The sequence below is a fragment of the Ylistrum balloti genome, unplaced genomic scaffold, assembly GCF_031769215.1.
Source record: "Ylistrum balloti isolate Yb309-2 unplaced genomic scaffold, AGI_CSIRO_Ybal_v1 Utg369702, whole genome shotgun sequence".
NCBI lineage: Eukaryota > Metazoa > Mollusca > Bivalvia > Pectinida > Pectinidae > Ylistrum > Ylistrum balloti.
In genome coordinates, this window is record NW_026781932.1 from 687,828 (window position 1) to 705,827 (window position 18,000).

General features: G+C 35.4%; 1 protein-coding gene across 1 annotated transcript; it reads right to left on the reverse strand.

Annotated features, from left to right (window-relative positions):
• Positions 1-3,064: 3,064 nt before the first annotated feature.
• On the reverse strand, positions 3,065-10,951 carry LOC132565229 (solute carrier family 28 member 3-like). Its single transcript, XM_060229865.1, has 10 exons — positions 10,452-10,951; positions 9,460-9,604; positions 7,932-8,123; positions 6,861-7,022; positions 6,459-6,584; positions 5,972-6,099; positions 5,469-5,637; positions 3,706-3,963; positions 3,348-3,528; positions 3,065-3,081 (listed from the first exon to the last, which is right to left on the reverse strand). Exons 1-10 carry the CDS (start codon positions 10,949-10,951, stop codon positions 3,065-3,067), a joined length of 1,878 nt encoding a protein of 625 aa, XP_060085848.1.
• Between the last annotated feature and the right edge of the window lie 7,049 nt (positions 10,952-18,000).

Sequence of the window (18,000 nt, forward strand, 5' to 3'; positions counted from 1 at the left end):
GTACATATGGTACCTCTACTGTCTGTTTATTTTTTTTTTCGTGTGTGTCAATAGCATTCCTATATTTCCCTGTGATGAAACTTTGCTCTTCTGTCGACCGTCTTAATAAAGAGCAGACCATTGGGGATAGGGGTAAACTTGTTATAACGCTTTTCAAAATGCATAATCCATCAGAAAAAAAATGTCTATTTATAACTTCCAAATAAATTCGTTACTTTAAACAGACATACCTTATAAAACCCTTGTTAATGAACAACGGAATATACTATTCTTTGATATCATATGAGAACGTTAATACTATTCTACATATTTGAATATATAGATTTGACGTCAACAATATCTAGATATTGATACAAACAAGAAAGCAGATATATACAAGTGTGTAAATATTTGTCGAATGATAACCAAAAATGTTTCCATGGTAATCACTATCTTTCTACTGCTTATACATGTACTTATTGTGTTCAATGATGTTTCATACATATTTATAGCTCTATAATGATTTGACACTCCTATCATTAGGATCATGTCAACAGATTTTACGTTATTTCAAATGGATAGTTAACACAGACAATATCCAGTGAATGAATATAACGATTTTTCCTGTTTCGAGTGTTTGTATCCAGACACATACACCTGCAATCTACTATAAATTTTCTTCCCCTGCAGCAATAATCAAGCTTTAATGTCGTGGTAATTTATCTATCAACAAGATGGGAATATAATACGTGTAGATGTCTGTTTATTGATTTAATGGCCGGTCACACCGACTGGTCACCTGCTCTGGGAAGTAAACAAATTAAATACAACTTATATTAATAACCCATTAAATTAATTAGATATAGTAAGTATATATATGAACGTTACTTCGCAATTTACAGAAGTTATTTAATTTTGATTTTATTATTGTATCACTGCAAACAGCTCCAAATCAGGTAAGTTATCAAATTTACAGTACAGTACTATATAGATATATAAAAGTAAGTTTCGTGCATTTTGTACGGCTAGTAGGGCAAATATTTATATCTAAACTTTACATTTGCTATGGCAAATGCAGTAATAATACCAAAATTTGCATTTGTGGCGAAAAAAACTTCCAAATCTACAGTTTTGAAGTTTATATGAAAGTCTTGGTTTTATAAGTCGAAATGGACTACTTAAAGATATATACAATTCGCTGTATTCCGATTGCGGTTTTTCTTAGTGTTAACGTTCATCTGGAGGAAATCGATTGAAACAATAGTTAGGTATAACAAAGTTACAATGTATTTGATGTTTTCCATATCCATTGTACTCTTCGAATTTGTATCTTATTCCACAGCTTGAAAGTAACATTTTTCATTTTTTGAAAACCCGGTACAGAATTTTACATAGAAGTATATAATGACGGACGCACCTGCTTCTATTTTTCAGAATGAGAACTTTTTTAATATTGACGCTAGTAGTAACTGTTTTTGTTTGTGGTAACACCGGTAGTACCACGGAACCTACCACTGGACTTACCGGTGCCGGTAAAGATCTGAGGCATGAATGCTGGTCCCATTGTAGGTGAGTACAACTTTATTGGTAATAATTATTTTAATCAAACACGCATAACCATTAACAGTATATATGATTATGTGTACAAAGCTATCTTACAGGTAAATGGTCAATCCTTTTGAACATAAAACACTAAGCAGACACGCCGTCAGATTAAACAACAATCTTAAGTAACCTTTTATAATGCAAATTATTCCTCTCATTTGTTGTAACGTTTTTCTTGTATGGGCAAATGGGAAATGAGAAAACTGTAAAGTGGACGATATTAACCAAATTGATCAACTAATAAATCTTTGCCCTAACATGATATTGACATCCATCATGAAAATTTGATGATTACAATTATAATATAAACTGTAGATTTCATTATATAAATTCTATTCTTAGTAAACAATACAATAAATTGATCAATCCATTTTTTGCAATATAACATGGATAGCCACTAAAATATATTGACAATTAATATTACACCGTTTATTTATCTCAACTTTATCAACAGTTGTTTCTCCGTGAAAACATTCATTTCTCTCTATTCCTAACAATAAGTTCGTCCTCCTTACAGACGTTACTTTGAAGAGTGCAAGGTATTCTACAAATGCTTTATCCGTACAATGGAAGATGAACAACTGCCGTGCTCCAAGTACTGTATACAGCAAAGTAATCAGTGTTATTCACGGTGTGTTGCCAGATGAACAAAGGAAGCATATATGTGTATACGTGCATATGTATTTGGAGATTTTCTGAATCACATATACGATCCCAGTCAAACTCATTTGCTTACCAACGTTAATCTATGTATCATTGTAAAAAATGGAAGAAATAAAAAAAAAACTTGAAACATTCATAATAGCAATACATTAAGTCGTATATTACGGATGTTTTTTTTTTATTTAATTTTTTTTTTTGCTTTAAACTTTGGATAAAATTGTACAAACAATTTGAATAACGGGAAAAAACTACATCAACAATGAAAAACATAGATACAAAAATATTTAATTCTATCAACTTTCCTATTATGCTTTTGAATATATTTAGTGTAGATATATATTTTTTGATAATACTAAGGCATGATAACACTAATAATGATACAAATCTCTAGTCGGTTATGTTGTTATATACAAACAATAAACAGCAGTTAAGTAAAAAAATGAAAATTAAACAGTACACGGAAATATATGTGCTTGAAATAGAAACTGAAAATTGCGGAATCTTCGATAAAGATTAATTCAAGAACGCAATAAACAATATGAAACGCAAATTTGCATCTACTGTAGTTCAATCAACAGGAATACATATAAAAGGAGATTTCATTTTTGGTGAAGTGCGATCGATATGCTCTAGCATGTTTTTAATGGAAATAAAGCAATTAAGCATTAACTTAATTTGGGAAAAATGTCATGAGAAGTTTTTAAATAATATTTCTTTACAATAGAATAAAATAACTGAATGCAAAACAGATTATTGTAAGTGGAATTCTCATTCCAGTGTGATGAATGTTGCAATCAATGGATGTTTCCCGTAATCCTCAGGCGAACAGCAACCCTACAAGAGTAATAGATAATAACTATGTGTATTTATTATAAGACAATTAGAAAATAGCACCTGTAAAACGTCCTTAAAACTTCTATAATCCATATAAGATTATACAGGAAAAAACATGAACTAATTGTACATTTATCACACACATTTCTGTGTAGCGATTTGATAATGAACTAGAAAGGTAATTACCAGATTTACTATGTTTCTTTGGTTATGAAATTTTATCATGGATCTTGTAGAGAAAATTTGAAAATGCCATAAAAACATACCGGCTACACAAGCGGTAAGGTAGCTAGCTATTGTTCCAGCAATGAGTCCTCTCATTGCCAGTTTTGATAACTCAGCAAGCCGATTGGGAGCTAGGGCCGCAAACGAACCAAGTGATATAGCAACTGATGGAATGCTGGCAAACCCACACATGGCATATGTGGCAATCAGCTCTGAGCGGTCCTGAAATTGTAAGATGAATTGATAATTTTAGATTAATTTGTTATTGATAATGCCCGAATTTTCTTTATTTGCCCTCCCCTAAACAAAAACAACAAAGCAAACAATAGATGATTTTTTTAAAAAGCGTAAATAAAGGTCTACTTCTATGTCATATCGTTTTTGGTCAATATATCTTACCGTTAGAATTCCGTTTTCCAGTGTCGCGTTCCAGTTCGGGAGGAATATATCGCCACCAGGGGTCAGCACGGTATTGTTGTATAAGGCTGAATATTCGTTGTACTTTTCCTTATTATCGAAGTACACCCCAAGCTGTATATAGCTGAGGGCAAGGGTTGCAAACATGCGCACACCCAACATTTCGGCAACTTTCAGACAATCCACAGCATCGATTCCCATGATGAATGCCAGTGGCCAAAGGACATACGAAAATATTTTCTGAAAAGTTAAATTTCGCTTTATGTGAAATAATCTCAGCTTGACCTAGAATATAAAAGAAGGTTTTAAAATGTCAACAAAATATATATTCAAAGACTTTACTCAGAAACGTAGATAAATACAATGTATAGAGCGAGACTTTCGCACCCATTAAAACATATATTTGACCAGTTCTGCTCTTTAAGACGAAGATAGAATTCGACGTTGAAAGTAAAAATATATTATTTAATGTGACGTAGAGAAACATAAATATTGTACCAAAATAAGGAGTTAAATTAAAGGTGAAATATAAACCAGTAACCTTAGCGAATGTTTTATTATTATTGAAAACTGATTACTGATTATCGATCTACGGAAAGATATCAAACAAGGGTGAATAGTAAGACTCACAAGAGGATAGAACATTTCAATACATATTCAGAAGTAGATACTATATAAAATAATAAATAATGAATTGAATTGTATCATACAACAGTTTCGTCTTTCTGGAACTCTTTAATACGCCCTTAACCTCAGAGACGACCGAGAAGACCAGTATTGGTCGAAATTAATGAAAAAAAGGGGGCAGAAAAATCACTGACATGAAAAATTCATTAAAGTTCATAATCATAAATCTTTCGCTACCAACACATTAGGATTACAGTTATGAAAAAGAACGTTAGCAGGAAGAAGAGGTTATCGAAACGAAATAGTTAATAAATGAGAGACTAAACAAGGACTTTCAAAGTACTTGCAACGAGACAACAACAACACTGAGAGGAGACAAAATATATATCACTGTCCTTTAAAATATTTCACATTTAAAACCGTAAATCATGTTTACCTAAGATATATAATTTATACTAGAGTATCGCTGAGAGGAACAATATAAGCCTGAATCAAGCAAAACATAACTACTTAACTCTATGGGAATTAATAAAGATACGAAAATGTCTTATCAAGATGACCATTGAGAAATCGGTCGATAAATGAGGAAGATCATTTTCCCAAACTACTTCAGTTAAAATGCCACGAGCGTGATATGTTTTGATGATATTTTTCAAAACCCGAGTGAACTGAACATAACTAAAGGCAATTACTCGTTCAAAATTTATTGGAGCTTAACAGCGTTCAGGAAAACACAATTGCATACCATTATTTTAAAGAAATAAATTAAAAACTGAAGAATGTTAGAGTGTAGCTAAAAATGTTGGAAGAAATTCACAAGGTTTTGACTAAAATAAAAGTAAAGGAAGTAACACTTCTAAAAGAGTCGAAAACAAACTGCATTTTAACAAAAGCCTTCCGAGTTTAGGAGAGAACGGAGAAAATTCGTGGGAGGTGATTCCCGGACAGGTAAAACACTATGCCATAATACGTTCTGTCAGAAGTTTTGGTGGACGTATACAATCAGCTGTCATTAAAATGTATAGAATGTTTAAAATGTGATATTTATACAAAAGATAGAAATCTTTCTATCAATCAAGAAATTTACGTAATTGACTATGCCCGGCTGATTTGCTCACCTCCAGAGTAAGTTCCTCCACGCCTGCCCTGTCCCCAAACCACGTGACAGCTGCGTTGACGAATGCAAAGAGGGATATGTAAATGAGGAGGTTGACGAGGACGTTAATCATGAGTTGTAGGCCCTGCATTCCGCCTGTTGACAAGGCTTCCATGAAGCTGTTAATACCACTGTAACAGGTAATAAGGCGTACAATTTAAAAGTGTTACATTTGTAAGGACGATATAAAGTGTTCTGTGAGTGGTGAGGAACCATCAAGATCATTCCTTCCAATATGGTAAGTGAGAGATAATAGGAAGAAAGTAAGCCTCTTATAACATGTAATCGAAAACACCGATAGACAATGTATATGATATGAAACATTCTTATGATTTAGATAAAAGAAACTGCTTATAAATATAAATGTAAAATTGAAATTAAGAAATAAATCAAATTCGACTCAGTCAACGCCATATAAACAGACAAATGTGCATATTAAGAACTCACTTTACCACTCTCACCTACCTCTGGTTGCCAAAAACATATTTCTTATCGTCATCTTTGCTCTTTTTGGAAGGATACACCATTTTGGATGCTACCAGGGCGGCTGGAGCAGACATGACTGAAGCTGTTAGTAGGTACTCCACAGGAACCTAGAATGTACATAGCAGATAAAACAGACTTTTATACCGTCTCTTTCTCTTTAAAAATATTCCTCAAATGAATAATTGTAACAAAAGGCGTCGCAGGTCTTCGCCCATTGTTTAGTAACATAACACCTTAATATTCAATTACATTACAGGTATTGTTCAGGCACATTGTTAAATATAGCAATTTGTCTTAAAGATCTATACAAAACCACTACACAAAAATGTATTGGTATATGAAGAAGAACTTTGTCAATATATGTTTTTCTTACCATTCGTTTGTCGATATAAATGTACATTGATCAAATAACATATTTTGTGTACGTTAGTGTAAGCATGGAAAACTTAAAGTTATGTAGACATACCCCAAACGTGGCGAATACAACGAGAGCGGACCCCGCAATGGACGACACTCCATTAGTGTATATACAAAAGATCTGGGACGTCGATAGTGAGTCTATGTAATCATTGATGACCATAAGGGACTCGATCTACAACAGATTTACATGAAAAACTAACTGTAATCCGAACGTATGTGATGTCACATGGTTTATTATGGTATCATCGGTTTAAATGTTTAATTGAACAAATGCATATTGTGTATTTATAGATTGAAAACCAAACTTCATTTATTCTTCTGTAGGAACTTTTTACGATTTTAAGCGATAAAATGTTTGATTGACGGTCAATCAAACATGATTCTTGTTCAAATTCACTTAATCTTTTATTTCAAATTCTCTCCACGTACTATAAGTGGATATACCTACACCACTCATGAATATATTCGTGGCAGCGTTGATTGATTCCACAGGATTTGTTTGTAGACAGTAACCAAGAAAACCACCGAAGTTTCGAATGATGAAGGCCAGGGCGCCGAGGTAGGACAAAACAGCTATGGCGGCACAAAACACAATAACAGAGGGAACAGCCTGTAAAAGAACCAGATTAGTGATCGATATATGCTGAATTATTTCATTTTCTCAAAAGCTTGTTTAATCAAAACGATATAAGATAAGGTATGCCGTGTATATACTTTTTAAATGTTTATCTTGTCATTTAAGTCACATTCTCATAGTCAAGACTGTACTAAAAACAAAAAAGACTAATAACTTTTAATCCTTTCGAAAAAGATACAGAAAAGCCAAATAATAGATTGGAATGCATCATGCAACTCTTTCGTCCTTCTAATAGCCTAATTTTTGTTTAAGTCTAGATGCGACTAAAAAAACAAAGTGATAAGATATTGGGAAATGTTGATTTGCATTCGGTTATCTGAGGAAAAATTGGTAAAGAATTTCTCATTGGAAACATAAAATAGACTTGCCATTTAAGAAGGGATCAATCAATTAATTGAAAAAAAATCTGATTCAATTATTGATTTTCCGATTTCAAAACTATCTAAATTTGTACACCTATCTCATGAACTCATTGCAGAACTAGTAATGACTTGACTGGCTATCATATATCTGTAGTACACAGTAAACGAATAAAGACAAGCAAACTGCTATCAGATAATATCTTACCTTACTCTATCAGATAATATCTTACCTTACTCTATCAGATAATATCTTACCTTTCTCTATCAGATAATATCTTACCTTACTCTACCTTACCTTTCTCTATCAGATAATATCTTACCTTTCTCTATCAGATAATATCTTACCTTACTCTATCAGATAATATCTTACCTTACTCTATCAGATAATATCTTACCTTACTCTATCAGATAATATCTTACCTTTCTCTATCAGACAATATCTTACCTTTCTCTATCAGATAATATCTTACCTTTCTCTATCAGATAATATCTTACCTTACTCTATCAGATAATAGCTTACCTTAAAAATGATATCAAATTCCTTGTATTTTTCGCTGAAAATGAAAGCCGAGCCGTTGTCAGAAAAAGCAATGAATTCAGAAAACCTCTCCGTTATCCAGCGTACAGCCCCGATACCCCAGTCTGTCCGGAGAATGACCAGGGCGAAACCAAACTGGAGTGACAGTCCCCAGAACACGGTGTGCCATTTGATCTATAACAATGTAAAATATTTCATTTCTGCTAGAAACTCGAATTATATTCAATATGCCGAGTGTCCTTTTGATAATGATTAGATAAACGGATACGTTGTATGTTGATTTGTGTTTTGATTCTGCGTGACATTTGCCGGTATTTCTACTGACTGCCAAACATTGGTGAGACTTTAGTGGACCTGAGAACAAGAGTATATCTCAGTATCTCAATGTAATGTAAACTTAATAACAAGTTTCGATGTTCATATATACCTATCCAACTTGAATGTATTCCTGCAGTATAAGACAAGAAGAAACGTTGGTATCTAATGATTAAACATAACGCCATATACAGCGCTGCACGTAGCTCGAGATGGTACACTCTGCCATTCCAAAGACTTCAGTACAGTTTTCAATGTTGATTTAGTGACAAATCCACATATCTACCTTAACTTCTTGTATGTTTTCAGTGGATTCACAAGAAAATCACAAGAACGTTACACTCGAGCAATGAACCCACATCAACCTAACCAACAAAGATTCAAAATATTAGGGCAGGTTTATTGAATATTTGTGAAATATTGATTACGATCACGCTCCAACAAATTTTCGGTACAAAAATTTGCAAAGAAAAACCCATTTGTTTATCAAATCAACACCCGAAACTTCCTCGTCATACGAAATCGTTAACGGGTTTAGCGAGTGAATAATAAGGAGACATACAGACAAAATGTTACGTCTACCTAGCAAACGAAGGTCCCACTATACAACACAACCAGACAGACACAAGAATGCCACCTTCCGTTACATTATTGACAGTGTAAAGCTAGTAATCATGCTACTATTTACTATAGAACAAGTATCGTGCCAGTAATACAGACCCTTATTCGAAAACGGAATACTATTGTGTACCGTTTTAGTATGTATCTATTAAATTATATCACTAATGACATTATAATTCAAATTATTGACAATATTAGATAATTTTGTGATATCACTAATTCGAATTATTGATATCAATAAATACGTTTATTGTTATTATTAGATATACAAAATTATATATATCATTACCTACATTATTAACATCGAAAATTCGAATAATTGATACCACATTTTGAAGATAAACTCTAATACCCCATAAAATACCCAATTAAACTAGAACATGACTTGATAAAAGTGCCATTATTTAAATAAAGATCATTTCGAAGTCAGGTAAACACACCATACGGAACCATATAAACCTTTACTTACAACCGATCCATAGAATTTCTTCCTTTTATCTATCTGTTAAGTATGTCAGAATGTTAAAATTTTATGATACGTGTGATGTTTTAAGCTTTGTAGTACTCGACTCACATTTGCCTTGTTGTTGGACATGAGGAATAAGATGACGATGAAGACGAAGATCCCGCCGAGAGAGATGAGGTTTCGTGGACTCGTTTGTATAACCGTGAGTCCGATGTAGATAATGATGAGCGCCAGCACCACAAAGTACAACACCCTAGTTAGAGTGAAGGTATGGAATCACTTCCAGTTATCGTTTCATAAACATGATCAGGCAACATAAAGCACAGGTGTTTCATCTGCAAGGCATTTTCACTATGTTCTATATGAAGTAGCTGTACAATGTTTAATTAAGCCATATGTAAAATATTTTAAAATGAAATAAAAACATTGTTTTTGCTATGCAAACATATTAAGGATAATGATCGATTAAAAAGAAAACGATTTAAGACAACTTAAATACTATAGTTTGAAAGATGTTGCAACTTTAAGAATATATTCAATGTTCAGGAACAAATCATCGTTAATCTAAAAATAGAAATCTGTAAATGTGGCCAAATTTTATGTGCAAAGGAAACATCTAATTAATTGAAACATGAGTACAAATTGAAATAATTCATGGTTGAAGTAAGTGTACTGTTCCCTACATCATATAATTAAAAATCTGTGCAGTCGAACAAACCGTGATCATACTCAAGTCTATTTTTATCGCCGAATTTTGCCTGGTGGAAGTAAGAACTATACAATGGTATCATGCTTGCAATCAAGATGACGAAACTGTATGTACACTTTATTAGTATATTCACTTAGGCAAAGCTTCACCTGACAGGTCAAATACCTACTTTTTGATATATATATATATATATGTTCATGTATTACTATTTTATAGAAGGAAGACTAAGGTTGGTGACCATGTGAATCTAGCTATGACTTCTACATACATTTCTAAGATTACAATGAACACGGTATTACATGTATATTACGAAATATTTTTAATCAGCGTGTTTCCTGTAAATAATTTTGTATTTAAAATTTGCGAAAACGGAAAAGTAAGAAATACTTACCAACGTACTATTTTCTTTGCTTTAGTAATATTTTCAGGGTTCTTCGGTCCAAGAGATTTTCTAAATGACTGGTACACAGACAATGTCGTGATAATCCTCCAGCCGACGTACATCAGTAGTAATATGGTACAGATCAGAAGTCTCCAGGAACCCTCGTCTCCGAACCGGAAACTAAGGGAGTACACGACATACGCCAGATACAACAGCAGCAAAACGGCGGAAGCGATTTTTTTCAGTATTGTCTTGTGCTTTATAACAGTTGCTTGGATTGTATTAAATATTTTGTCAATGAACAGCACTTTCTCCTCTTCCGCCGGCTCATCGTCTTTGGGTATGGGTTGCAGTTCTATCTCTGTTATTGGTGGTAATTCCACATTTGTGGGAATGAAGAAAGATGACCTCCGTCTTTTCGTTGGGCTAGTGTCATTTGTTGAAACGATCGTCATCGGGGATCCATTTTCAAGGCTGCTACGTCTCGATGAATTCAGATCGAATTCCATTTTATCTGTTGAATATGCCAATATTACAAAAATGAAACGAAATATACCATATCCTCAACAGGCAACACAAAATATACCATAACGTCAACAGGCAGCACAAATATATATTATATCGTCAACAGTCAGCACAAAATATAGTGCATGATAAAGTACACACGTAGGTGGTAAACACAGCTTTACTATATAATAACTAAATATACGACAGCGCCAACACACATCGACAATACAATACAATACAAGAGCGTCAACACACGTGGACAACATACTACAACGTCAACACACACGGACAATATACTACAACGTCAACACACACGGACAATATACTACAACGTCAACACACACGGACAACATACTACAACGTCCACACACACATGGACAATATACTACAACGTCAACACACACGGACAATATACTACAACGTCAACACACACGGACAATATACTACAACGTCAACACACAGGGACAACATACTACAACGTCAATACACACGGACAACATACTACAACGTCAACACACACTGACAATATACTACAACGTCAACACACACGGACAATATACTACAACGTCAACACACACGGACAACATACTACAACGTCCACACACACGGACAATATACTACAACGTCAACACACACGGACAACATACCACAACTTCAACACACACGGACAATATACTACAACGTCAACACACACGGACAACATACCACAACGTCAACACACACGGACAATATACTACAACGTCAACACACACGGACAATATACTACAACGTCAACACACACGGACAATATACTACAACGTCAACACACAGGGACAACATACTGCAACGTCAACACGCACGGACAATATACTACAACGTCAACACAGACGGACAATATACTACAACGTCAACACACACGGACAATATACTACAACGTCAACTCACACGGACAATATACTACAACATCAACACACACGGACAATATACTACAACGTCAACACACACGGACAATATGCTACAACGTCAACACACACGGACAACATACTACAACGTCCACACACACGGACAATATACTACAACGTCAACACACACGGACAACATACCACAACGTCAACACACACTGACAATATACTACAACGTCAACACACACGGACAATATACTACAACGTCAACACACACGGACAATATACTACAACGTCAACACACAGGGACAACATACTACAACGTCAACACACAAGGACAATATACTACAACGTCAACACACACGGACTATATACTACAACATCAACGCACACGGACAACATACTACAACGTCAACACAGACGGACAATATACTACAACGTCAACACACACGGACAATATTCCACGGCGTCAACACACACGGACAATATACTACAACGTCAACACACACGGACAATACACTACAACGTCAACACACACGGACTATATACTACAACGTGAACACACACGGACAACATACTACAACGTCATCACACACGGACAACATACTACAACGTCAACACACACGGACAATACACTACAACGTCAACACACACGGACTATATACTACAACGTGAACACACACGGACAACATACTACAACGTCATCACACACGGACAACATACTACAACGTCAACACACACGGACAATATACTACAACGTCAACACACACGGACAATATACTACAACGTCAACACACAGGGACAACATACTACAACGTCAACACACAGGGACAACATACTGCAACGTCAACACGCACGGACAATATACTACAACGTCAACACACAAGGACAACATACTACAACGTCATCACACACGGACAACATACTACAACGTCAACACACACGGACAATATACTACAACGTCAACACACAGGGACAACATACTGCAACGTCAACACGAACGGACAATACACTACAGCGTCAACACACAAGGACAACATACTACAACGTCAATATACACGGACAACATACTTCAACGTCAACACACATGGACAACATACCACAGAATCAATACACACATGGACAATATACTACAACGTCAACACAGACGGACAATATACTACAACGTCAACACACACGGACAACATACTACAACGTCAACTCACACGGACAATATACTACAACATCAACACACACGGACAATATACTACAACGTCAAAACACACGGACAACATACTACAACGTCAACACACACGGACAATATACTACAACGTCAACACACACGGACAATATACTACAACGTCAACACACAGGGACAACATACTGCAACGTCAACACGAACGGACAATACACTACAGCGTCAACACACAAGGACAACATACTACAACGCCAATATACACGGACAACATACTTCAACGTCAACACACATGGACAACATACCACAGAATCAATAGACACATGGACAACATACCACAGCATCAATACACACATGGACAACATACCCCGGCGTCAATACACACATGGACAACATACCACATCGTCAATACACACATGGACAACATACCACGGCGTCAATACACACATGGACAACATACCACATCGTCAATACACACATGGACAACATACCACAGCGTCAATACACACATGGACAACATACCACGGCGTCAATACACACATGGACAACATACCACATCGTCAATACACACATGGACAACATACCACGGCGTCAATACACACATGGACAACATACCACATCGTCAATACACACATGGACAACATACCACAGCGTCAATACACACATGGACAACATACCACGGCGTCAATACACACATGGACAACATACCACATCGACAATACACACATGGACAACATACCACAGCATCAATACACACATGGACAACATACCACGGCGTCAATACACACATGGACAACATACCACGGCGTCAATACACACATGAACAACATACCACAGCGTCAATACACACATGAACAACATACCACGGCGTGAATACACACATGAACAACATACCACGGCGTCAATACACACATGGACAACATACCACAGCGTCAATACACACATGGACAACATACCACATCGTCAATACACACATGGGCAACATACCACATCGTCAATACACACATGGACAACATACCACGGCGTCAATACACACATGGACAACATACCACAGAATCAATACACACATGGACAACATACCACAGCATCAATACACACATGGACAACATACCACAGCGTCAATACACACATGGACAACATACCACAGTATCAATACACACATGGACAACATACCACGGCGTCAATACACACATGGACAACATACCACGGCGTCAATACACACATGGACAACATACCACAGCGTCAATACACACAAGGACAGCATACCACGGCGTCAATACACACATTGACAACATACCACAGCGTCAATACATACATGAACAACATACCACGGCGTCAATACACACATGGACAACATACCACGGCGTCAAAACACACATGGACAACATACCACAGCGTCAAAGCACACATGAACAACATTATCACATTTAAGATTGTGTTAGATTCGTTATTTGGTTATACTCTAGCTAACAGTACATTTGTGATGAAAGTGTTCTGTCTTTTGTTGTAGTTGATGTAACGCGGATGTTATCTATCCGACCTCAGGGCATTTTCAAGCTGTGCCTATCATTGTTAGATTCATTGTAATGTACACGGATCCCGAACATTTTGTATTGACAAAGAATGGATAGGTAAAGCATAATTTTCCTTATATTAACCTTTGAATGAACTTCACCGAATGTTTCATTTGAATTCAAACGAAACGGGCGTAATGTTATTCTTTGAGTTCTTGCACAAAGCTTTCGTTATTCCCTTTTGCCTCACATTCAATCTATCTTCTTTTTTCAATTCTTGAACGAGGTGATAAAAATAATCAACACACGTCACGAGTTATCATTGTCGAAAACCGGTTGCATTTTATCTATTATAAAAAAACAAAACTTCCAATAATGCTTTTCGAGCTTCCAGAGCTGTTATTAAGAAACCATTTTCAGCCTGTAATTAGAAAATGTGATTTTGCTGTTTTATTTTCATTCAATTATTTTTTTATTTTTGCCTGAGAGTGTGTAAGGCAACACGTAAATAAGATGATGACGTATTGTTTCGACGAACGTTTTCTCCAAGCTTGCATGTTTATGTTGCTATTTTAACATTATTTTGATATGGCTGCGAATATGTTGAACACTGATCTCAAAACTAACGGTGTTCAATTTATCAAATTTTCATTCATATTTATAATAGTATGATCATTGAAACCTCGACATCTGAGATGATAACGCAGATAACTAGATGTTGATTTCGATGTCCGTTGCGGACGCCGTTATTCAAAACTCCGTTCCCTCACAAAAGCATAACAAAACCGCTGATAGAACGTTGGATCACAACGTCGACATTTTTGAAATCTGTAAAACAAGATATCACACTGCTGCACCAGCTATATCGCTATTTGTCGTGCTCTATCCCGGCTTTACTTTACAGCACTTACCTAGTTAACGTGTTGATCACTCCAACCGATGGTTCCTCTTTACAGAACTAACTGAAGACAGAAATCGTTCTAAACATGATACTTTAAAGCATTTGTACCTCTAACAAGTAAACAGGTTGGTTTCTGTGTGTAAAAGGCATAAAAGGGGATTTGTATCTATTGAAAACAAATAATTAAAAAATCATGGAATCACATGCAGAGACCCATTATTAGGGTCCTTTCTCTTTTAAGCTAGATTTGAAAAGCTCTGTCTGTGCATACGTTTTAAAAATAAGATTTATGGAACTTGTTTCGTAAAAGTGAGACCCTTCTTTGAGCCCCATGTATTTATAAATAACAATCATTTAGTACATCAAGGCCTCTCAATACACCTTCTGTCTCCAGCCCGACAGGTCAGTGAGATGCTTTTGTCCCTCCGGCCATATCTAGATCGTGTCCGTCAATACCGGTCGCCAATAAGCTACATAAAACTACATACTAGTGGTCAAGTGTGAACGCCGTTGTGTATCATATGACAAATCGGTCATAGTTTTTGATACGCACGTTTATTAAAATCTATTTTTCTTTTCGAAAACGATGTTTTGGCACTATCACGATAGGGATTAAATTATATTTATTGTCCTTCTATACAAACACAAGTGATGCAACATCTGTATTTACACTTACACTATATAGTCTCTGTATGAAGCCAATCAAATCAAATGTTTCCATTCAACGATATTACGCATGACAATCAAGTACTCGGTCATATCACTTCTTTAATTTTTTTTATTAATGCGCGACATTTAGAAATACTTTATAAATCTGGTTTTAAATATGAAAAGGCATGTTAATTATGTTACTGTAATGTTACACGATATACCTGTATGCGAAAGGTAAATGAAAACATTCTGTAATCCATTAATCATTTGTTATTAGAACAATCTTTTTCTTGTTGGCATTGTCAATGACGCCAAAATGGCGCCATCTACCGCTTCCGGGACAAAACATATGTTAAATAGAACTCGCTGCTGTTCCAAAGTTCTGTAGCAGATAGTCGGTTTTAAACAAAGATTGTTATAAATAATGGTAAGACATAAGCGGAGTGTGTTTAGAATTTAATTTTTCTCGAAACGGTAACTGGTGTTACATCGATGTTAACATCTAAGTGAAGTTCAAAGGTTATGTCAGATCTTGATAAAGTTATTGGAGTGTCAGCGACGTTTACTTAAGAACTGTTTTTTATTTTCTTTACCTGCATCGTAGTGTACACCGCGAAATCATATCTTTTCCTGGGGGCTCTAATTTCGTGGTTTTACAAAATATACATTTTCGTTAGCACTTGATTTCATGAATAAATTTTATGAAACATCCTGTTTAGTGTCTAAACCATGTTTCATCTTGATGTGTTGCTGATACGAATCAAGTTTAGACATCACTATTTCTTTAAACAAAAAGTTTAAATAATTTTCACTCGAAGCGGCCGAACTAGGTGTCCCGAGAAAGCTTATCTACAATATCTCGGTGTCATCACCATTTTCCAGTTGAATGCTATTTACATAAGGAATATTTTCAGCAATGGAATGATGATAAGATATGTCCTCAAGCCGAACCACAAGGTAGGTATAAATGTATATATACATATATGTAGCCAGGTGTAACACGCAGGTATTAACAGAAACTGTGCATACTACACGAGTTATTAACTTTACATTGCGCGCCTTCATTTTGCACGTGACCGTAGAGTTGTCCGTGCCCCCTAAAACTCTCACTTAAGCCTAATATCTACTTGAAAATATCTTGTATGAAAATTCCTCAAGGAATTTCAGGACATCCTAACCGATGACTTGTTGAAAATTTTATACCATCGACTTGAGGAAATCTCAAGTTGAGATGTTTTAAACAAGTGGGGCCTGGTGTCCCTGGTCAGCCAATTACTGTAATCGTAGATTTACATAGATTGGGGAATCTGAAATGATATTTATCCTTTCATGCAATTTAGCATTATTTTTTATCGGCAAGAATATATCAAATAGGCTAAACATGTATAAATGTGTGGATTGGGAGTCAGTCATCTATGTACCTTGTAAGTCGCAAGCCTCAATTCCTACGACATGAACTATTATGACCCACTGTGTTACATTAAATATTATGTTACATATGTGTTATTCATTTGGTTGTCGATAGTGTGTTTTTACTCTTTCCGGTAGAAAAGGTCAACCATTAGCGTGTTACGTTGATTTCATCCTCAAAGCTAATATTTTCTTCAATTATAAATTAATTCCAGAAGATTCAATTTGTAAGTCGAAAAATTAAGTCCTCATTTCAATAATGAAAGAAACCCTTGATGAATTTGGAAATATTTTTTTATTCCATGGCATCTTTGCATTTGAGCTCCATAAAAACACCTCTACCGAATCATCTAGCTTTGCTGATATTGGATTTCAGCTAGTCAAACGTCATTCCCCTTATATGTAACGTGCCATGCGCTGTGAAATGTTTGATATCATTTTCTCTTAGACCTAGACTGGTAAATCAATTTTTTTACGGTGCGAGATTTCATTGTCATACTCTAGGGTTGAGGCGGGTGGA

What these genes read in the sequence shown, in the direction of transcription:
- LOC132565229 (XM_060229865.1), bottom strand. Translation starts at nt 10,951, where the DNA reads ATGGAATTCGATCTGAATTCATCGAGACGTAGCAGCCTTGAAAATGGA. An exon ending in AATTTGATATCATTTTTAAG is followed by an intron (nt 7,023 to 7,931) that starts GTAAGCTATTAT and finishes GTTCTTTTACAG; the next exon opens with GCTGTTCCCTCTGTTATTGT. An exon ending in TGGAAAACGGAATTCTAACG is followed by an intron (nt 3,529 to 3,705) that starts GTAAGATATATT and finishes TTACAATTTCAG; the next exon opens with GACCGCTCAGAGCTGATTGC.